The sequence below is a fragment of the Halictus rubicundus genome, chromosome 5 (assembly GCF_050948215.1).
Source record: "Halictus rubicundus isolate RS-2024b chromosome 5, iyHalRubi1_principal, whole genome shotgun sequence".
NCBI classification, from domain to species: domain Eukaryota; kingdom Metazoa; phylum Arthropoda; class Insecta; order Hymenoptera; family Halictidae; genus Halictus; species Halictus rubicundus.
In genome coordinates, this window is record NC_135153.1 from 18,720,801 (window position 1) to 18,742,701 (window position 21,901).

At 37.9% G+C, this 21,901-nt stretch overlaps 6 protein-coding genes across 6 annotated transcripts in view; all 6 read left to right on the forward strand.

Annotated features, from left to right (window-relative positions):
- The window catches only part of LOC143354700 (inactive tyrosine-protein kinase transmembrane receptor ROR1-like), a 73,321-nt gene extending 69,720 nt beyond the window's left edge, over window positions 1–3,601 (forward strand). Inside the window, exon 5 of the mRNA XM_076788965.1 lies at window positions 3,507–3,601. Within this exon, the coding sequence (XP_076645080.1) occupies window positions 3,507–3,583 (77 nt within the window). The 3' untranslated portion in view covers window positions 3,584–3,601. The remainder of the gene's footprint in view (window positions 1–3,506) is intronic.
- Window positions 3,602–4,595: 994 nt separating this feature from the next.
- On the forward strand, window positions 4,596–8,544 carry LOC143354496 (tyrosine-protein kinase transmembrane receptor Ror-like). Its single transcript, XM_076788645.1, has 9 exons — window positions 4,596–4,800; window positions 4,873–4,997; window positions 5,062–5,600; window positions 5,694–5,930; window positions 6,003–6,136; window positions 6,222–6,438; window positions 6,577–6,918; window positions 6,997–7,265; window positions 7,404–8,544. Exons 1-9 carry the CDS (start codon window positions 4,621–4,623, stop codon window positions 8,091–8,093), a joined length of 2,733 nt encoding a protein of 910 aa, XP_076644760.1. The 5' UTR covers window positions 4,596–4,620; the 3' UTR covers window positions 8,094–8,544.
- A 3,805-nt stretch (window positions 8,545–12,349) lies between these two features.
- Window positions 12,350–13,515, forward strand: LOC143354670 (uncharacterized). Its single transcript, XM_076788929.1, has 3 exons — window positions 12,350–12,749; window positions 13,148–13,242; window positions 13,311–13,515. The coding sequence occupies exons 1-3, from the start codon at window positions 12,420–12,422 to the stop codon at window positions 13,513–13,515; spliced, it is 630 nt and encodes a 209-aa protein (XP_076645044.1). The 5' UTR covers window positions 12,350–12,419.
- A 58-nt stretch (window positions 13,516–13,573) lies between these two features.
- Window positions 13,574–14,382, forward strand: LOC143354701 (uncharacterized). Its single transcript, XM_076788966.1, has 2 exons — window positions 13,574–13,778; window positions 14,120–14,382. The coding sequence occupies exons 1-2, from the start codon at window positions 13,574–13,576 to the stop codon at window positions 14,380–14,382; spliced, it is 468 nt and encodes a 155-aa protein (XP_076645081.1).
- LOC143354671 (uncharacterized) lies at window positions 14,317–16,068 on the forward strand. The gene is made up of 2 exons (XM_076788930.1): window positions 14,317–14,966; window positions 15,744–16,068. Exons 1-2 carry the CDS (start codon window positions 14,578–14,580, stop codon window positions 15,946–15,948), a joined length of 594 nt encoding a protein of 197 aa, XP_076645045.1. The 5' UTR covers window positions 14,317–14,577; the 3' UTR covers window positions 15,949–16,068.
- A 1,748-nt stretch (window positions 16,069–17,816) lies between these two features.
- On the forward strand, window positions 17,817–21,380 carry LOC143354702 (uncharacterized). The gene is made up of 7 exons (XM_076788967.1): window positions 17,817–18,122; window positions 18,521–18,615; window positions 18,684–18,861; window positions 18,914–19,151; window positions 19,183–19,660; window positions 19,850–20,275; window positions 21,054–21,380. Exons 1-7 carry the CDS (start codon window positions 17,910–17,912, stop codon window positions 21,256–21,258), a joined length of 1,833 nt encoding a protein of 610 aa, XP_076645082.1. The 5' UTR covers window positions 17,817–17,909; the 3' UTR covers window positions 21,259–21,380.
- The last annotated feature ends 521 nt before the right edge of the window (window positions 21,381–21,901 follow it).

Sequence of the window (21,901 nt, forward strand, 5' to 3'; positions counted from 1 at the left end):
GGATTCTTAAATTTCAAGGTCAGAGGGTCAACAATCTTTTTTCATTGCATCGTAATCTACACATCGCAAGGATAAAAATTGTAAAAGGAACCTTGAGTAGAATAAGACGAAATAAAGAAGAGTTTGTTGACCCTTTCACCTTGAAATTCATTCCACCCTAATTTCACCTTTCTTAGACCTTTTTTTGCACCCTGTACACTATAAAACCAACAATATTGGAGCCATTCTATTTGCTGTAGTAGATCTGTTCGTGTCACTTTCACCGCACAGAATAGACGGTCTTCTGTGCCATAAGTTCGGAGAGTCGAAGCAATTGTTTTCCCGTGAATCGTGGACGAAGATCGCTCGAAAGATTTCGCGATGGTCCAAGACTCTCGAACAAGCGGTCCCCTCGGAGACACGAGGGGTGGATTCAGATTTCCGATATTATTTACTTTGCACCCCCGGCTTCCGTAGCTCGGCAGGACAAACACAGGGGCGGGGAGGGGTGGCCTCCCTAAAGACCAATTCACCTATAATAAACCCGGGCGATTACCGGGGTGAAATTACTTTTCCTCAAAAGATCTCCCGGTGCCGTTTGATGTTGTCGCGGCGGCGGCGGCAGCAGCAGCAGGCAGCCATCGCGAAATTTTCCCGTGGAACTTGATGTAATCACGAGCCCTCCCCGAAAAGTTCGACGAGAACTCGTGAAACTGGAGGCGTACCATCACGTTCGTTCGTTCGTTCGTTCGTTCTATCCGCGTCTGTTTTTCGAGCGTGTCTTCGTGTTACCCGTAATGGGAATACCTAGTCACCGGGCCCCCGACTTCAAGGCGCAAAGGGACCTGTTAATGGCAAAAATCAGTGATTTGGAAAATGAGAAATCGGACGGCGAGGTTCGTCTTCGAATAATGATGGAAACCGCCAACTCCCCGTGTAATACGCGACCTGGTACCTAATTTGGGTACTGGAAACTAGACTTATGGGGTCGTTAAGGAAGTCGCAAAATTATTTCAGTTGATTTCAATTCATTTGAATTGTTCAAGAAGGAAACAAACGTGTACATAGCTTTGACATTCATCTTGGTCTTATATTTCTAATGCTTCTCTTTAATACGAGACCTGGTACCTAATTTGGGTACTAGAAACTAGACTTATGGGGTCATTAAGGAAGTCGCAAAAATGATTCCAGTTGATTTCAATTCATTTAAATTGTTCAAGAAGAAAACAAACGTGTATATAGCTTTGACATTCATCTTGGTCTTGTATTTCTAATGCTTCTCTTTAATACACGACCTGGTACCTAATTTGAGTAATGGAAACTAGACTTATGGGGTCATTAAGGAAGTCGCAAAATTATTTGAGTTAATTTCAACTCACTTAAATTGTTCAAGAAGGAAACAAACGTGTACATAGCTTTGACATTCATCTTGGTCTTATATTTCTAATGCTTCTCTTTAATACACGACCTGGAACCTAAATTGGGTACTGAAAACTAGACTTATGGGGTCGTTAAGGAAGTCGCAAAAATTATTTGAGTTAATTTCAACTCACTTAAATTGTTCAAGAAGGAAACAAACGTGTACATAGCTTTGACATTCATCTTGGTCATATATTTCTAATGCTTCTCTTTAATACACGACCTGGAACCTAAATTGGGTACTGAAAACTAGACTTATGGGGTCGTTAAGGAAGTCGCAAAAATGATTCCAGTTAATTTCAACTCACTTAAATAGTTCAAGAAGGAAACAAACGTATATTTATCTTTAACATTCATCTGGGTCTTATATTTCTAATGCTTCTCTTTAATACACGACCTGGAACCTAAATTGGGTACTGAAAACTAGACTTATGGGGTCGTTAAGGAAGTCGCAAAAATGATTCCAGTTAATTTCAACTCACTTAAATAGTTCAAGAAGGAAACAAACGTATATTTATCTTTAACATTCATCTGGGTCTTATATTTCTAATGCTTCTCTTTAATACACGACCTGGTACCTAATTTGAGTACTGGAAACTACACTTATGGGGTCATTAAGGAAGTCGCAAAAATTATTCCAGTTGATTTCAATTCATTTGAATTGTTCAAGAAGGAAACAAACGTGTACATAACTTTGACATTCATCTTGGTCTTATATTTCTAATGCTTCTCTTTCTTTAACACTAGATCTACGAAGCACTAAAAGTGGCCAGTTTGGATCATTTTATAAAAATACCAAGAATATATTCAGCCAGATTTTTAGCAGGCTTTTACTATAATACATGTTCCAAGGAATAAATGTGTTGAATACATTTCCTATAAATGCATTTCTACAATCACAATAATTGTAATGGTCCCGTAAATCTAGTGTTAAAAAAGCGGTAGAAATGACGTACAGGGTGTGGCTGGAAGGTTAGTACGAAGGAAGGGGATGATTCTGCGTGTAAAAATCGAAAACTAGGATCGAAAAAATGTTATTCCTTTTTTTCACGTGTAGAATGCAGCTATTTCATCGAGTGCCTGGTTCTTTTTTCTTTTTTTTTTTTTTTTTGTTTGGAATTATACCGGCACAAAAGGGGACGAAAAGGGCGGGTGCGAGGAGAGAATAAACTGCGAATGCGGCGCGAACCCCGGGATTTTGAAAAGGGCGACGAGACGTGCTGGGCGTGCAAAAGAGAGTCCCCCGGGCAGAGAAAACGGCGTGAACGGAAAAAGATTTCGGGTGTTCGCGTATCAAATTTTTATCGGAACGAAAGGCTACGGTACCGGTGCTCGTGTGACCGAGAAAGTGGCCCGGTGCAAACGATATGTAAACTCGCGAGAAAGAGGGGTTGCTCGGGAAGTTCGAGGGAAAACAACGACCCCGAGACGCGATAAAAGAACGATTACTCGGGGACGTAATGGGCTCGGAGAACCCGCGTTGCAAATAGTTACGGCAAACTTTGGGGGATGCGAAAGACTATGGACGGGTCCGGGGATCTGTATGGGCTTCGGGAACGGTGTTAAACTGATACCGGGGGAATGGACCAAGTTTTCACCTAGATAAAAGTTTTATGGAACGCTCAAGGTCAGCCCAAGGTCGACTTCCTCCGTCGGTTTTCTCGGACGTATTTTTGCGTCGATGTTCCTTCAACTAGAACGAAATAATTAGTGAATATGAATAACCTTGAACCCTTCGAGGACGTTCGTGCGTCGTGAGCTAATTTTAAAGAATATTTTCAAATTTATTATACAAACGAAATTATAATATTAACCCTTTGCACTCGAAGCTATTTTAACTCCAAAACGAAACATTTCTTCCGACCTAGAATATTTCCCTTATACATACGAAAATGATGCAATTTACTTGTACAATACCGAAGTGTTTAGTAATTTAGTAAGTACAAATAAGTTTAATAATGTGAAAAATATTTTGAATAACGATACAGCAATGGCGCCTTACAGTCGTTATTCGAGTGCTAAGGGTTAACTTATTTATAATCTCTCGTGGATTTGTCAGTCTGATCTTGTACCATGTAATAAATTAATTATAATTTATTATTTTACAGCTCCCATTGGCCAAACGTCCAGCGATGATAGATTTTCTCCGGACATGTCTGATGGTAGTGATTTCCTCGACAGGTAAATATTAATTAAATATTCCTGTACCTGTAAATATAATATTTAATGATCAGCAGATACACTTCACCGGGCATAACTGTAATGAGTCTAAAAATTCTGTATCATTTTGTGTTGACATTTAACTGCAATAACTCGTGTCACATTCATTTTTATAAATGGAACACACTTGAGCACACAAAATATTTTCCTAAATTGAAAACGTGTATAAAATACTTCTCAAATGATCTAAAGTATCTTATAGACTTTTCGATTTTATGAAAAGAATTTTTTAAATGTACAAAAAATGGAGGATTACTAGTCTAATTAAATGTATTTTGAATAACAAGATAGTGTTAGTAGTATATGTTTAATTCCTGATTTCGCCGCCAAAAGCCGCGATAAGCGTTAGTTTACAAATGGACGCCGGGTGTGGTGTCAAATGACACGGACTTTCTGTTACAATTAAATGTTTTGATAGATTATTTATAATAATGAAGCTACTCTTGTACCTAGTATTGTTGCAAAATACGTGTATTTTTGTACGTGCCATGAATAGTGTCAAAAATGTTACTAATGTTACAGAGACAAGGTGATAATACATTGCTGTAAACACAGTGAGGTTATGAGATAATATCGTGTTTTGTGCAATAACGAATCCACAGAGGCGTATACGATGATAAACGAATGAAAACTCAACTCAAAAGTGTTCATTTGTTCTTATTTCGGTTTTCAAACATTTCGATTTGGTCTATTTCTTTACGATTCTATGAAATGCAGGTTATGTTTTGAAAAAAAACAATGGTCTATTTTTGTTGAAATCATGACATAAAATGTTAACGAAGCGTTGCAACAAGTTCACAACTTTGTTCTATACGTATTATGCATCAAAATAGAGTCATATAACCAAGAATATATGTTAATATATAATGATTTCGAGTGATTCAGTTGCTCACCTAACCTAACCATATTGTCACTGTTCTAAGCAGATTTAATGACTTAAAATTATTTCGTGGTGTTGACAGCATTAGACCTGGGGACGGATTAGACCTCTCAGGTTCTGGAATGTCAACGCCACACATCTCTCACCTGGCATCAACAAATCCGTTTAGCATATTATCACCGAGTCCACAGCCGACTAGCTCTCAATCTAGTACCACAGACATGCATACAATCGGCGGCCTTACAAACGTCAATATGCACTTATCTCCTGGGAGAAATGACAATCATGAAGGAAAATGCGAGGTACGTCAGAAACACCTATATATTTCACTTAATTTTTGAATTGCGTATTAAAAAATTATTTCACTGTTCCAGATATATGTTGGAAAAACATGTGCACCATTTTTAGAGAAGCAATCAGTTTATATACCGTATCCAATGACACAAGAATTACTTGACGATAAATTGATGAAAGCCTTTGGTGTTATCGAGTACTCGAAGTAAGTACGTTAGAAACTATTCAAATTCAGTTCAAACCTAACACGATCAACTTTAACATTTCAGCGAAGTCTCATCGAATTGCGAAGGTTACGCGAAACCATCTTTATGTTACTCCGCATTTCCAATATGCCGAGATCCTGCCAGTATTCTAAAGCTGAAAGACGCGAAGAGAATGTTTCATATTTTAAATAACAATCAAGATGATCTATCGAAAGACACAGGCGACGGAGACGACATAGGTGATATTACAAGATCGCATAGTATTCCCAGAAAGCGTAGTCCCACCTTGGGTACTGGTTCTGAATTCAATCCGTTCATGGAAGGAAAACCTTCCACGAAGAAGCTGCTCAGCCAAGGTTACGGCGAGTCACTGTTCTCTGGCAGAAACGACATCAATCGTAAATTACGGAGGATTTGCCGACAGGAGTGCGAGGTGTTGGAGAATGATCTATGCAGGAAGGAGTATGCAATTGCTAAAAGACATCCACTGATTGGACATCAAGTGCCTTTAATTAACTGTTCTGATTTGCCAATGGAAAACACCCCTGAGGCTCGTGATTGTTTAAGTCTCGGTATTTCTACAGAGGACAATGTGCAAGAGAGTAAGGGCAACAGATTATTATTTACATATATATATCTTGTTCTACTTCATTGGGGTTGTTCGCTATATCAGCATTATCTGTCTCACGTTACAGACGATCATTGTTATTGGGGTAATGGTAAAACTTATCGAGGTATAGTGAAAACAAGCATTAGTGGACGACCATGCTTGCAATGGTTGGCTCACTTCAATCTCCCAATTTCTGATTACCCTGAATTAGCTGGTAAACACTCGTATTGCCGCAATCCAGACGAAACAGAATCGCAACCGTGGTGTTACGTTGACGTCAATCATACAATGCAGAAGGAATTTTGTGATATACCTAAATGTGGTAAATATTGCTCATTGGTAAACGAAAGGGCACTTAATATGAATATTATAAAAACACTGCATTTCGTTTCAGTTGAAAACTTATGGATCTATGCAGTCGTTGGGTTTGTACTAACAGGAGGACTTGTTGTAATATTGGTGTGTTATTGCTGCTGCTATAGAAGCAGAAAATCTACGAGGCAGATGAATCATTTGCCATCTAACAAAGTAAGATTTCATATAATTTCGCGATTAGAGAACCCAGCCAGTATACGGTATCATAAAAATAATGTTCTGTTCTTTGTTCAAACAGATGTTAACAGGTATACAGTGCGACAAAAACATATACGATGGAAGACGAAGTACGACACAACCTATGGAAATGAGTTCCCTTCTAGCCGGTCCCGGTAACACGACACCAGGAACTGGAACATTAAGCAGTGGTAGCAGTAGAACATCCAATAACAGAGTGCCGCAATTTACCACCAACAATGTTGTACTTTTGCAAGAACTTGGTGAAGGAGCGTTCGGTGAGATCTTGCAACTTTTTCAAGTTCTTCCAGTTAAATTCATGAAGACGACATGAATTTAGTCAGGCGCTTCTGCCGAAATGTAAAATACCGGTTTTTAAGTCCCCGATTTTAATTAATTATTCTATCGTTCACCAGGCAAAGTGTACAAGGGAGAGCTACAAACGGGTAATAAGTGCGAGCCGCCGATCTACGTGGCGGTGAAGACGTTGAAAGAAAACGCGAGTCCAAAAACGCAAAACGACTTCAAACGTGAAGTCGATCTAATGACGGATCTTAGACATCCAAACATCATTTGCTTGCTCGGGGTGATACTGAAGGGAGAACCAATGTGTATGCTATTCGAATACATGACCCAAGGTGACCTACACGAATTTCTGATTTGCCACTCGCCGAGATCGGACGTTCCGTTGAACAACGGAAGCGGCAAAATCTTAGAGCAACCAGAATTTTTGCACATCGCTTTGCAAATTGCGTCTGGTTAGTATATAGCATCTCGCGTCAACCATTCCAATCAATTTTATCGGTGTACTTTACTCGGGGAAAATGTTTGTTCAGGTATGGAATACTTAGCGAGCCATCATTACGTTCATCGAGACTTAGCCGCAAGGAATTGTTTAGTCGGGGACAACCTAACAGTTAAAATTTCCGACTTCGGGTTGTCACGTGACATATATAGTAGCGACTATTATAGAGTTCAATCTAAGAGTTTGTTACCTGTTCGATGGATGCCTCCGGAGTCAATTGTTTATGGGAAATTTACAACGGAGTCGGATGTTTGGAGCTTCGGTGTCGTATTATGGGAGATTTACAGTTATGGTTTACAGGTAATGCCGACGAATCCTAAATCCGAGTATTTACGACCTTGGAGATGCTTGAGAGATGATGTTATTGCTCTTGAGGAATTGCGAGGTCGGCAAATTTATTTTACACATTCCCTACTTATTCCACTTTTCATTTTGCAGCCGTATTACGGTTACAACAATCAAGAGGTGATAGACATGATACGTTCACGACAGTTGTTACCTTGTCCCGAGGACTGTCCCACCATGATTTACAGCCTGATGATAGAATGCTGGCATGAGGTTGCGAATCGTAGACCGCAGTTCCCGGAGATACATCACCGGTTACACAATTGGTACATAAATCAGACCTACCTGAGCGACTTCTGCAACGAGTCTATCACCAGCTACTCCGGCAGTAGCCACAAGAGCACGAACAAGACCAACTCCACGCAACTGTCCGCGCCGATTTACAAGTGCGACCAGAAGGACATGGGTAACTTCAAGGGGAACATGGAGCAACCGTTCTGCAACATGAGCGAGCACACTAACGGGCTGAAGATGCTACCGCCGAGCTTCCAAAATTCGAACTCGATCGACCAGAGACCGAACTGTGGTTACAGTGAGCACAGTACACCGATGAAAACGCCGAATTATCCGAATCAAACGAACATTAACTTGAACGAGTACGACGACAAACAGTGCTGTTCGCCGAAGCTGAGCGGTGCCAAGAAGGTTCTGCCGCCGACGACGCAACAAGTTGTCAAAACAAACACGTTAAACGGTACCAGACCCATGCAAAACGGTGCGCAATTAGTCGTCAGGTTACCAGACCCCAGTAAGGTGATAACCGAGACCAGGGTATCCAAGTGAGAACGATAAATCTAAGATCCTCACGATCCTCGCGATCGCGACGAATTTTTATGTTTCTATATATTTACCGTAATCGCTGTACAAGGTATCTATATGGTCCGTTTCTAGGTACAATTGAATCTTTAAAGCTTCGGGTAACGTTCGTTAAAGGAAATTAGGTATACACGACCGTCAATACCTAATCACTGCCATATTTCTGCATTTATATATTTATTTCTACCGGAATATATATATGTGACATTTTATACTGGCAATAACAATTTTCGATGGTACAACTTTAACGTTTTATACATATACAGAAATACGTACGCGCGTGTAGACAGACGTGTATGTCCCTGTTACGCATACGCGTTTGCATATACGTTATAAACAGTGGTGGGGGAGTCCAAACATTTAAAAACTGATTTACACTCTAAGGGGAAAGAAGACGCATTTTTTTGAATTTTTACAGATTTGCAGTGAATTATTTCAAATATTTTTGTACTAATGTTTGATTATTGTAATTTACTTTTTCTACTTGTTAGTCTCTTGTTATTTACGTAGTTTGTGTTATATTACGAGTTCTAAGTGAAAGTGAATTTTAAAATATATTGGGATAAGAATTAAATGCCCTTAGATAGCGGTTCAGCGAATTCAAATGTTTAGAAACTTGTTCGCACGGACCAATTGAATCCCATCACTGATTATAAGTAATTATACATATACAGTGTAGGCTGTAGACTGTACCATTCATGTTTCCCTGTATCATTTCTTGGATTGTATTTGAAAGTATTAGGCATCCTGTTGATATGTACGTGAACATATTCAACAGACTTCACTCGTACGTTAATTTCGTGTAAGTATGTATGCGGCCAACTAGTATTACATCTATATTATACTACAGTAACAATATTGGGTGCCGCTCCGACCGGTGGAACAAAATTGTAAATCAAACAGCCGCGGATTGTTTATGTAACTTTCACTGATATTTTTGCAAACCTGTAACCCGTGAATTTTTTACTGAGATATTGTTGCTAGGATATAATATACCTGTAATAATAGTTGCACCTGTAATATTGTGTGCTTACCAGACTGAGGATAAGTATTTTAGAAACTAAACTTTAAACGATTTGCGAAAAATCAATCCCCTCCCCCCACTAAGAAATGGCACAATAATAAATTATCATCTGTATGTGTAGTGGTAGGTTGTTCTCTACGGAAGGGACGATTTGAAATGTGATCTCTTTAGCGTCTGTTAAACAATTCTTACATAATAGGCGATCGTACGTAGACTGTTTCGATTAATTTTTCGGAATAAACAAAAGATGTATGATAGCGTCGTTCACTGGAACGAGTCCAAGTAATCGAAGCGTCAACTTTGTAACTGCATAATTGTATTGTTCAATCTTGTGATTTTTCTACTGCCGACGTCGTGTGTATTTTTTCTAACACTTCATCTACCAGAAGCCTGTGTATAGTAGGCATTTTAATGAGACTATCATATTTAAAAGAATAATTTTCCTCCGAATAGCAATCTCAAAAGAACTGAACAATGCTACTCGAGACTGTTTGCAAATGAAATTAGCGTCACCATTGAAGAATTGATTAACGTCTTTGCTTGAAATTGTAACATTTGGGGAAGTATGCAACCTAAATAAATAGGATGCCTAAAAGAATGTTATGTTGCGAGCGTGTTAGAGGATTGTTAATCCCTGATTTTTGAAAGACTGTTAGATGATCGCCAGTACATGAAGTGTTAAAAAAAGGGGGATTTTTAAGAAGACCCAAACAAGACCACGTGCTCTGAATGCATAATCGCGGAGAGCTCGTTGCGAACATAACATTTTGAGCTGTTTAGTTTGGTTAGGTAACGATGCAGATCTATCTTCATAAGGAATCTTCATTCTAGAAGATCCGACGACTGTAAGATCGATAGCGATCGCTCATCGTGAGAATTCAACGAGATTCGGTAACAAAATGAAGTTGCCAACGACATCGGTGTGTAAATTATATGCGGGATCATTTATTGTTTGCGTGTAGAGCGTAGGACACGGCTAGAGGGGGTGTTGATGCGCGCAGGCTGTTCAGAACTGGTCCGAAACTCAAGAAGATGAATAAAAGAGAAGTAACAATTGTTCTCGACGATAACATGAACAGTACTGTGTCGTGAGCGAACTAACAATAAGTGACGAGAGTAGTGCTGTAAAAATTCAAATGTTCGAGCGCGAACTGGTCGGTCGAACTTCGAATTGTAACAAATATTAGTAACAATTCGAATAACATTTTTACCGGGAACTATCAAGCGATAGTTCTTTATTTGTCTGTTTAAAATATTTACTTTTTATAACTGTGTGCTGGCACGTTGACTTTGTGAGATTATTTTTATTTCAGGTTTTATTTATAGTAAAATACTCTTTTAAATGCCCCTTTCAGTTTTTACTGCTATTAAATAATGCATACAAGTATTTTAAACTCGCGAGTCGAAAAGAATATATTCGCTGCAATTCGAAATTCGTGCTGCAAGTTCGTTTTCAAACCAGTTCGAACTTTATTTATAGCCCTAGATGAAAGCCTAGAGTGGGAAGCGGACCTTGCATGGTCAATAATATCTTTTCTCGAGCATGAAATTAGTCCAACCGAAAAGGGGCAAAATTTGCTAAACAAATTCCAAAAAATGTATCGAGCACGTCATCATCGAACCGGTATCATTGACCGTGCAAGGCCAGTTAGGGAGCTTGAACGAAAACTGTATTATATACTTTTTATAATTTTCTATTAAAAAGGAGCCAGCGGGGTGTTTCATCGGCTGTAAGGGAAAGGTGCGTGCGTCGCACCTGAAATCGATGTAAATTAGATACGTGGAGATCATTAGAGTAATTAACGTACCGGTTAAGTTGGAGCGATACTTTTTTATGGTGACGAGCCTGCAACATGGTAATTGTATTATTAATTGTATTTGTAAAACACTCTCGCGGCCGCGTTGGAGGTTCGTCACCGGTTAGAGTTAAGTTAATTTATGTCAACTACGTCGACGAATATAGTAAACTTAAGACCTTTATATATATATATAAATATATATTATATATATATATACAGTCAACTATGGTATAAACGATACATGTTTTTTGTACGTGCCTCTGCATTTTTCATTACTCCTTCATGCACCTTTTATCATTTGTTAATAGTTCCTAGATCTCATTTTTCATAGCAACTTTATTTTGCAATACTCGAATAAACCTTGGAAGCTTTCAAAGTAGAAAGGAACTTATTTTGTACTTATAAAAGAACTTATAATTTATTTAATATGTGTTTCATCAACAGATAATATTCTGTAGAATATTTCTATTAGCAACACTATTAAATCTTTAAAATAATTATTGTTGAATTTTCAAATATTTTTTGAAAACTATTCTTTATACTTCTGAAGGTTTCCTTGCTCGAAATACATCACGTCGCGTGTAGAATTTGCTGAAACGCGTTTGGAATCACTGAAATATGATCTATTATTATAGCTACGAAATTATACAGTACAACATAATGAAGTCACGTACCATTGCAGAACTGATTGTATCGACAGCGATACAAAGATATAAATGAAAATATATAAATAAACAGTATAAATTTCACGGCTATTATTTTAATTTATCGCTCAGAAAAATGCAGTTTCAATTATTGTTTATAAACGTTTAACGAATAAAGTGTACTGCCTACAATGATTTCAAAGTAGGATCCTCCGAATGTTAAGAAATAATTTATTTCGATTTCCTATGGCAATCTAAATTTCGATCTAGCGACGGCAGGATTCATCGGATCGATATCAGGACATTTAGGATCGCGATAATACCTAATTGAACTAAGAGACCAACACGCATAACATTCTCACCTGGATTCGTGTCCGGTAGCATTTATTGAAACTGTTAAACCTGTTCAAACACCGTGCAAATAGGACATGCTGCCAGTGTATAATATAAAATATAAACATGAAATGTAACATAAAATGAAATCTTTAAAAAGCAAATTGTAATTTCCATTCTTTAAACATAAATTGTAAATCTACTAACATTGACAATGAAGCAGATTTGTAAAATTGTGACATTGATACCATCTTTTAAATAATTATTTAAAACTCATCTTATTTAATATTTAAAACATTGTTTAATGTCTACAGGAATTGTAACTGCACAGTGCAATTTTTGTTAAGAGAAACAGCATAATATTTTTGACGTGGAGGTGGTTAAAAAATATGAAAAAATAAACAAGGCAGGAATACAAATTATTAGAATAATTAGAAAAGCGTTTAGACGCGCCGATTATTTATTTAAAAATGTGTCAACGCAATGATATCGAATGGATTTAAACCATTCGATCGATCGATATCGCAAAAACAATTTTGACAGTAGTATCTCAGCATCAACCATGGTGCAACAGTCGCGGCTAAGATTTTCCGATACCACGAAGAACGCTATGAGACGGTTATTGCTGCTTATAGTTGTTCATGGCTTATTGACACCCGTTCAATCAGTGAATGGCGTGATATGGGACAAGGAAATGGCCGATTTCGTGCCGATTTTCAGCAAACCAATTTTCGCAGCGATGAACCAGGAACGTTTGAGCCGAAGTCGTGCGGAAGAGACTCACAACTTTCAAGGAAGGACTTTTAGATTCTCTTATTACGAGGTAAAGGAACGCATTAAGTTGCTTATTTCGTCATTCACAGGTGTCTTGTATGCGCGGGGAAATGTTACGCTCGTCTAATAAAATCTTACGCGTCCTCCTCTCAGAATTCAGACATCAGTTCGGATAATCGAGGCTCCAGTAAATCGTCGACTGCACGAGCACATATATTTCGAATTATGTCGTGTTTGGATTCATTTTAATTGGAAAAATGCCACGAATGTGCTAGTAAAAGTTTCATGAAGAAATAATGAACAATAAAAAAGTATCTCCGTTAAATTACATATTTTATTTTCACATATAAAAATAAAATATTTTCTAGTTTTCGCTACCTCGCTAGTTTATACGCTAGGTGAAGGCTAATTAATGTTTCTATGAATGGTTTCCTCTTTTTTCATCAGATAGAGAACGTGATCTCGAGCGATAAGAACGGAACGAGCATCACGGGCTACATTGGCGACACTTGGAACGTCTTAGCGGAATATTTAAATTTGACGTAATATCGTTCGAGGAATGAACATCGGCATAACGAGCAAAATTGTCAACCATAATTTGTTGTTTTAGGTTGAAACTCGACCGTGTGAGTGTAGGAACTTTAGGGTTCGAAAGGAACGGCACGTTTTCTCCCGGTTTACTCAAAATGATAAAATTGAATCAGACGGATATCATAGCGAGACTTGAAGCACTCAGTCTGAGATTACCGGCAGCCCAGTTCACGTTTCCGTTTATGTATTCCAGGCGAGTTGCGAGAACTATGTTATGTCTTTAACCTGTTGACGTATAAAAGCGTCTAGCGTTTCTTATGCCATTGTAGATACAACCTTTTCATGCAACCGAAACCACACTATGTTACCACTTGGATGTGGAAACTGTTCTCCAGAAAAGTCTGGTTCTCGGTCCTGGCAACTTATGTAATCTTCAGTGTATGCAGTTATATTTTCCACGCGATCGAGGCGGACATGTTCGGGAGGAACATGATGCCGAGCATGCTGGATTCTTTCTTCAACAATCTCAGCATGATATGCGCCCAACGTGAGGAAGTTGTTGTGAAGAAATTGCCCGGACCTGTACTATAGCACGCAAACCCAACGGATCTTTAAACTCGATTTTCACGAAAACGGAGGAAAAAAATTGATTCCGTATTTTCGATTTATTCTCTTATGTATAATCACCCCCTCCACGGATCTACGATCAATACTGTAGACTGTAATAGTATTTCTTGATCAAAACGCTTTATACAACCTAATAGTTTACGAATACAGTCGTTAAACAACTATTTATTTCGTTTTGTTTCGTTTTGTTTTGTTTTGTTATTTTAGTTGTTTCCACGGATCCAATCAATCATGCTAATTCTTTGTTATTTTATTGCGCAGACTACCACTCAACTGCTATGAGTAAAAGTTCCAAGATGCTTGAGTATCTGATAGGTCTGTTCATCGTATTTCTTGAAGCGGCGTTCAACGCGCTTGTACTTGGCTATATGACACAGGTTATCCCCATAAAGCAGATCGATGGTGTGTATGGTGCAATAGAAACTACGGAATACAATATCTTCGCTGCCAAGGGCTCATTTCTGCACCTGTTGTTCGCGGTACGATCTTCGAAGTCAGCGATTCTCAACCAATGTGTCGCGTAAGACTTGCAAATGTGCAAGATTTTGTAAACAACGAACTTAGAGAGAGAATTATACAAAATTTCATTAATAATCCTTGTACTCCTGCAAGTTCTAGGCCTCTGCCGGAGTCATTTCTGACTCATGCCGATATTTCACGACTTCAGTTTTACTCCGATATAAGACGATGGCTCGGGGCCGGCTTTCGTCGTATTTCAGATGAGGGTACCTATGCGGCTCGACTTTCAGCGATTTTCTTCTTTCGAAATAAAAAGCGTCGTCCTCTGTCGGGATAAAATTGCACGTATTGACTTTTGTATTATTTCCTCTCAGAAGATAAGGATTGCTTTGCATTTATATTTTCAGACGGGATATCTGGCTGATCACTCGAGTAGGAGTCCCAAGAAAAGAGCTTTCGTTGTGAACAATCAAACCGAAGTCTTTAAGATACTCTGTTCGAGTGACTTAGCGACCACGTTTTTAAGCGAGGAAATATACAGAAGCGGAAAGTATCCGTGTCAATTAGAGACTGTGGGATTGTCGACAGAACTCCCTATATCGTCTGGTGTCTCGTGGCACTTCGAAGACAAACGGAGCATCGATGTCGGGTAAATAATACGAGAATTGAAATTAATATAATATACAGGCTGGTCCTGTAAAAATTAGCACTTAAATAATTATTTTTGAAAATATGAAAACACTCAGTAAACAATTTGCTTTGAATTTTCCACTAAAATATGTCTCGAAATTCCTATTCATATGTTTCCGCATTAGTGTCGGTATTTGAGTGCAAAGTCTGCAGCCAAAATTCCTGGCCAAATTGAAGCCAGACCTTGGCTTCGTTCAGCTTCGTTACAGAGGGCAGGTCGGTCGCACTAAGAGAAAACCTAACCTTGTCCTGAAAGTAAATATCGGGCAAAATCCGAGTATAATACATTTATACACACAAATATTATTTTTTATAACACATTTTTTACGGCGCCTTGTCTTTCACGGCACATTGTGGTGTTTACGCACCACTTTTGCGAACAAGATTACGTCCGCTCTTAGTGCGACGGACCTGCCCTCTATAAAGAGGGCTGAACGATGCCAAGGTTTGGCTCCACTTTGGCGTGGAATTATGCTTGCAGACTTTGCACGCAATTTGCGATCCATCTGTCTCCGAATTTGACTAGGAATTTGTCGACAAATTTTAGTGCCAAATTCATATAAGACGGGGATCAAATTCTGCTCCAAGCAGAGTTTGGCACCAAATGGGCAAGTCTTTTGCTCGCAAAGTGTGGTGCAAACATTGAACTTTTGAATTTTTTTTAATTTTAATTTTTATTTATTATTGCAATAATAAAATGAACAACATAATTCTCTAATTACGTTCTGTTCTGCAGATTGTTAAAATTATCTGAAATCGGTCTCCTGAAGGCGATTCAAGGAAATTGGCTGGGATGGTGGAAGGAAGAGAACAATTTGCGTGCACCTAAAGGAATCGTCCTGGAACAGGTGCAATTCATTCACATAGTGTTGTTAAGTGGTGTGGTGATGTCGCTGATAATTCTCATACTCGAGCAAATTACATTTCATTGCTATAAATAACACGATATTCGGTGCCTGTGATTTTTAGCCTTGGACACATATTTTATTCAGAGCGAAATAAAAAAGTGAAACAAGAATTTGTTTCCGAAATTACACGGAGAAACTATACCTTTATTTATTTGTATAAAATTCGAATATACAATATATAAATATACAGGGTTCATTTGAAAACTTTCCAGGCGAATATCTCGATAAGTATGAAAGATATTAAAAAAGCGTAAAGCACGTGTCCAAGGATTTCGAGGGGGAAAAAGGGGGGCGGTATCAGTTTTTTATGTGGGTGGCATTTTCAAGGTCATTTGAAGGTCAACTTTGTTTTTTTAATTGGAATGTCCCATTTTTTGAACCATAGATCGATAGAGTACCAAAGTCCGAGTATAAAAGCGTTGATCTTCATATGTCCTAAACCTAATAGTTAACGAGACATTATCCAAAGGAGAAAGAAAATTATTTCGATAATATCTCGTTGACTATTAGATATCTATATATATATATACAGTCAACTATCCACAGAAAAAAGAAAATTATTTCGATAATATTTCGTTAACTATTAGATATATATATACAGTCAACTATGATATAAACGATACATGTTTTTTGTACGTGCCTCTGCAATTTTTATTACTTCTTCATGCACCTTTTATTATTTGTTAATAGTTCCTAGATCTCATTTTTCATAGCATTTTAACTTTATTTTGCAATACTTGAATAAACCTTGGAAGCTTTCAAAGTAGAAAGGAACTTATTTTGTACTTATGAAAGACCTTATAATTTATTTAATATGTGTTTCATCAACAGATAATATTCTGTAGAATATTTCTATTAGCAACACTATTAAATCTTTAAAATAATTATTGTTGAATTTTCAAACATTTTTTGAAAACTATTCTTTATACTTCTGAAGGTTTCCTTGCTCGAAATACATCACGTCGCGTGTAGAATTTGCTGAAACGCGTTTGGAATCACTGAAGTATGATGTATTATTATAGCTACGAAATTATATATTGCAACATTGTGAAGTCACGTAACATTGCAGAACTGATTGTATCGACAGCGATACAAAGATACAAATGAAAATATATAAATAAACAGTATAAATTTCACGGCTATTATTTTAATTTATCGTACAGAAAACTGCAGTTTCAAGTACTGTTTAGAAACGTTTAACGAAAACAGTGTACTGTCTATAATGATTTCAAAGCAGGACCCTCCGAATGTTAAGAAATAATTGTTTTCGATCGTCGTAAAAAGCTGTGAAGTAAAATCGCTATGGCAATCTACATTTCGATCTTGCGTCGGCAGGATTCATCGGAGCGACATCAAGACACTTAGGATCGCGATAATACCTAACTGGCTACTGAACTAAGAGACCAACACGCATAACATTCTCACCTGGATTCGTGTCCGGTAGTATTTATTGAAACTGTTAAACGTGTCTAAACACCGTGCAAATAGGACATGCTGCCAGTGTATAATATAAAATATAAACATAAAATGTAACATAAAATGAAATCTTTAAACAGCAAATTGTAATTTCCATTCTTTAAACATAAATTGTAAATGTACTAACATCGACAATGAAGCAGATTTGTAAAATTGTGACATTGATACCATCTTTTAAATAATTATTTAAAACTCATCTTATTTAATATTTAAAACATTGTTTAATGTCTACAGGAATTGTAACTGCACGGTGCAATTTTTGTTAAAAGAAACAGCACAATATTTGTGACGTGGAGGTGGTTAAAAAATATGAAAAAATAAACAAGGCAGGAATACAAATTATTGGAATATAAATTAGAAGTTGTTCCAGAGTTAAATAACGAAAATCCAGGATCAATGGAATAGTTAGAAAAGCTTTTATCGATCGATGTCGCAAAAACAATTTTGACAGTGGTATCTCAGCATCAACCATAGTGCAACAGTCGCGGCTAAGATTTTCCGAGACCACGAAGAACGCTATGAGACGGTTATTGCTGCTTATAGTTGTTCATGGCTTATTGACACCCGTTCAATCAGTGAATGGCGTGATATGGGACAAGGAAATGGCCGATTTCGTGCCGATTTTCAGCAAACCAATTTTCGCAGCGATGAACCAGGAACGTTTGAGCCGAAGTCGTGCGGAAGAGACTCACAACTTTCAAGGAAGGACTTTTAGATTCTCTTATTACGAGGTAAAGGAACGCATTAAGTTGCTTATTTCGTCATTCACAGGTGTCTTGTATGCGCGGGGAAATGTTACGCTCGTCTAATAAAATCTTACGCGTCCTCCTCTCAGAATTCAGACATCAGTTCGGATAATCGAGGCTCCAGTAAATCGTCGACTGCACGAGCACATATATTTCGAATTATGTCGTGTTTGGATTCATTTTAATTGGAAAAATGCCACGAATGTGCTAGTAAAAGTTTCATGAAGAAATAATGAACAATAAAAAAGTTTCTCCGTTAAATTACATATTTTATTTTCACATATAAAAATAAAATATTTTCTAGTTTTCGCTACCTCGCTAGTTTATACGCTAGGTGAAGGCTAATTAATGTTTCTATGAATGGTTTCCTCTTTTTTCATCAGATAGAGAACGTGATCTCGAGCGATAAGAACGGAACGAGCATCACGGGCTACATTGGCGACACTTGGAACGTCTTAGCGGAATATTTAAATTTGACGTAATATCGTTCGAGGAATGAACATCGGCATAACGAGCAAAATTGTCAACCATAATTTGTTGTTTTAGGCTGAAACTCGACCGTGTGAGTGTAGGAACTTTAGGGTTCGCAAGGAACGGCTCGTTTTCTCCCGGTTTACTCAAAATGATAAAATTGAATCAGACGGATATCATAGCGAGACTTGAAGCACTCAGTCCGAGATTACAGGCAGCCCAGATCACGTTTCCGTTTATGTATTCCAGGCGAGTTGCGAGAACTATGTTATGTCTTTAACCTGTTGACGTATAAAAGCGTCTAGCGTTTCTTATGCCATTGTAGATACAACCTTTTCATGCAACCGAAACCACACTATGTTACCACTTGGATGTGGAAACTGTTCTCCAGAAAAGTCTGGTTCTCGGTCTTGGCAACTTATGTAATCTTCAGTGTATGCAGTTATATTTTCCACGCGATCGAGGCGGACATGTTCGGGAGGAACATGATGCCGAGCATGCTGGATTGTTTCTTCAGCAATCTCGGCATGATATGCACCCAATGTGAGAAAGTTGTTGTGAAAAAATTGCACGGACCTGTACTATAGCACGCAAACCCGACGGATCTTTAAGCTCAATTTCCACGAAAACGGAGGAAAAAAATTGCTTCCGTATTTTCGATTTATTCTTTTATGTATAATCATCCCCTCCTTAAAACGCTTTATACAACCTAATAGTTTACGAATACAGTCTTTAAACAACTATTTATTTCGTTTTGTTATTTTAGTTGTCTCCACGGATCCAATCAATCATGTTAATTCTTTGTTATTTTATTGCGCAGACTACGACTCAACTGCTATGAGTAAAAGTTCCAAGATACTTGAGTATCTGATAGGTCTATTCGCCGTATTAATTAATGCGGCGTTCAACGCGCTTGTAATTGGCTATATGACACAGGTTATCGCCATAAAGCAGATCCAAGATGCGCAAACTCTAATAGAAACTACGGAATACAATATCTTCGCTGTCAAGGGCTCACTTCTGCACGCGATGTTCGCGGTACGATCTTCGAAGTCAGCGATTCTCGACTAATGTGTCGCGTAAGACTTGCCAATGTGCGAGATTTTGTAAACAACGAACTGAAAGGGAGAATTATACAAAATTTCATTAATAATCCTTGGACTCCTGCAAGTTCTAGGCCTCTGCCGGAGTCATTTCTGACTCATGCCGATATTTCACTACTACAGTTTTATTCCTATATAAGACGATGCCTTGGGACCGGTTTTCGTCGTATTTCGGATGAGGGTACCTATGCGGCTTGACTTTCAGCGATTTTCTTCTTTCGAAATAAAAAGCGTCGTCCTCTGTCGGAATAAAATTGCACGTATTGACTTTTGTAATATTTTCTCTCAGCAGATAAGGATTTCTTTGCATTTATATTTTCAGGCGGGACATGTGGCTGATCACTCGAGTAGGAGTCCCAAGAAAAGAGCTTTCGTTGTGAACAATCAAACCGAAGTCTATAAGATACTCTGTTCGAGTGACTTAGCGACCACGTTTTTAAGCGAGGAAATATACAGAAGCGGAAAGTATCCGTGCCAATTAGAGACTGTGGGATTGTCGACAGAACTCCCTATATCGTCTGGTGTCTCGTGGCACTTCGAAGACAAACGGAGCATCGATGTCGGGTAAATAATACGAGAATTGAAATTAATATAATATACAGGCTGGTCCTGTAAAAATTAGCACTTAAATAATTATTTTTGAAAATATGAAAACACTCAGTAAACAATTTGCTTTGAATTTTTCACTAAAATATGTCTCGAAATTCCTATTCATATGTTTCCGCATTAGTGTCGGTATTTGAGTGCAAAGTCTGCAGCCAAAATTCCTGGCCAAATTGAAGCCAGACCTTGGCTTCGTTCAGCTTCGTTACAGAGGGCAGGTCGGTCGCACTAAGAGAAAACCTAACCTTGTCCTGAAAGTAAATATCGGGCAAAATCCGAGTATAATACATTTATACACACAAATATTATTTTTTATAACACATTTTTTACGGCGCCTTGTCTTTCACGGCACATTGTGGTGTTTACGCACCACTTTTGCGAACAAGATTACGTCCGCTCTTAGTGCGACGGACCTGCCCTCTATAAAGAGGGCTGAACGATGCCAAGGTTTGGCTCCACTTTGGCGTGGAATTATGCTTGCAGACTTTGCACGCAATTTGCGATCCATCTGTCTCCGAATTTGACTAGGAATTTGTCGACAAATTTTGGTGCCAAATTCCTATAAAATGGGGTCCAAATTCTGCTCCAAGCAAGGTTTGTCACCAAATGGGCAAGTCTTTTGCTCGCAAAGTGTGGTGCAAACATTGAACTTTTGAATTTTTTTTTAATTATAATTTTTATTTATTATTGCAATAATAAAATGAACAACATAATTCTCTAATTACGTTCTGTTCTGCAGATTGTTAAAATTATCTGAAATCGGTCTCCTGAAGGCGATTCAACGAAATTGGCTGAGATGGTGGAAAGAAGAGAACAATTTGCGTGCACCTGAAGGAATCGTCCTAGAACAGGTGCATTTCATTCACATGGTATTGTTAGGTGGTCTGGTGATGTCGCTGATAATTCTCATACTCGAGCAGATTACATTTCATTGCAATAAATAACACGATATTCGGTGTTTGTGATTTTTAGCCTTGGACACATATTTTATTCAGAATGAAATAAAAAAGTGAAATAAAAATTTGTTTTCGAAATCACTCGGAGAAACTGTACCTTTATTTATTTATATAAAATTGGAATATATATATATATTATATATATAATTTTCAAACAATTTCTTTCAAACAAATCATTTGACAGCCAAACAGTGAAATTATCTAGAGAAAAATCATTTTCATCTGCAAAAAAGTGCACTATCCACAATCTTAAATCTATAAAACTCTACGAACACATTTTAGCAAATGATTTATTTCAATCTTGATACGAGTTTACATCGCAAAACATAAACGTCCCGGTGACCTAAATTCCAATCTTGCGCTTCCGTGACCGAAGAACTTATCAGCTCAACATCGGGACATTTAAAATCATGATAACGCTTAATTAGGCATTGAATTGCGAAACCAACATGCACAACATTCTCGCTTCAGATTCTGTCGGCAGTATTCATTGAAACTTTTAAACGCGTTCGGCGAAAAGCTTTTAGGTATATGATACCATTTGCGAAACTGATGGATGTTATCAGAGGTAAACGCTGTTCCTATGATACCAGCGATAAAAACCGTTAAATGTAATTTTCAACATTATTTT

What these genes read in the sequence shown, in the direction of transcription:
- LOC143354496 (XM_076788645.1), top strand. Translation starts at nt 4,621, where the DNA reads ATGTCAACGCCACACATCTCTCACCTGGCATCAACAAATCCGTTTAGC. An exon ending in TTGTGATATACCTAAATGTG is followed by an intron (nt 5,931 to 6,002) that starts GTAAATATTGCT and finishes ATTTCGTTTCAG; the next exon opens with TTGAAAACTTATGGATCTAT. An exon ending in TTTACAGTTATGGTTTACAG is followed by an intron (nt 7,266 to 7,403) that starts GTAATGCCGACG and finishes TTCATTTTGCAG; the next exon opens with CCGTATTACGGTTACAACAA.
- LOC143354670 (XM_076788929.1), top strand. Translation starts at nt 12,420, where the DNA reads ATGGATTTAAACCATTCGATCGATCGATATCGCAAAAACAATTTTGAC. An exon ending in TTAGATTCTCTTATTACGAG is followed by an intron (nt 12,750 to 13,147) that starts GTAAAGGAACGC and finishes TTTTTTCATCAG; the next exon opens with ATAGAGAACGTGATCTCGAG. An exon ending in GCGGAATATTTAAATTTGAC is followed by an intron (nt 13,243 to 13,310) that starts GTAATATCGTTC and finishes TTGTTGTTTTAG; the next exon opens with GTTGAAACTCGACCGTGTGA.
- LOC143354701 (XM_076788966.1), top strand. Translation starts at nt 13,574, where the DNA reads ATGCAACCGAAACCACACTATGTTACCACTTGGATGTGGAAACTGTTC. An exon ending in CAGCATGATATGCGCCCAAC is followed by an intron (nt 13,779 to 14,119) that starts GTGAGGAAGTTG and finishes TTTATTGCGCAG; the next exon opens with ACTACCACTCAACTGCTATG.
- LOC143354671 (XM_076788930.1), top strand. Translation starts at nt 14,578, where the DNA reads ATGAGGGTACCTATGCGGCTCGACTTTCAGCGATTTTCTTCTTTCGAA. An exon ending in AAACGGAGCATCGATGTCGG is followed by an intron (nt 14,967 to 15,743) that starts GTAAATAATACG and finishes TCTGTTCTGCAG; the next exon opens with ATTGTTAAAATTATCTGAAA.
- LOC143354702 (XM_076788967.1), top strand. Translation starts at nt 17,910, where the DNA reads ATGAGACGGTTATTGCTGCTTATAGTTGTTCATGGCTTATTGACACCC. An exon ending in TTCGCGGTACGATCTTCGAA is followed by an intron (nt 19,661 to 19,849) that starts GTCAGCGATTCT and finishes TATTCCTATATA; the next exon opens with AGACGATGCCTTGGGACCGG. An exon ending in AAACGGAGCATCGATGTCGG is followed by an intron (nt 20,276 to 21,053) that starts GTAAATAATACG and finishes TCTGTTCTGCAG; the next exon opens with ATTGTTAAAATTATCTGAAA.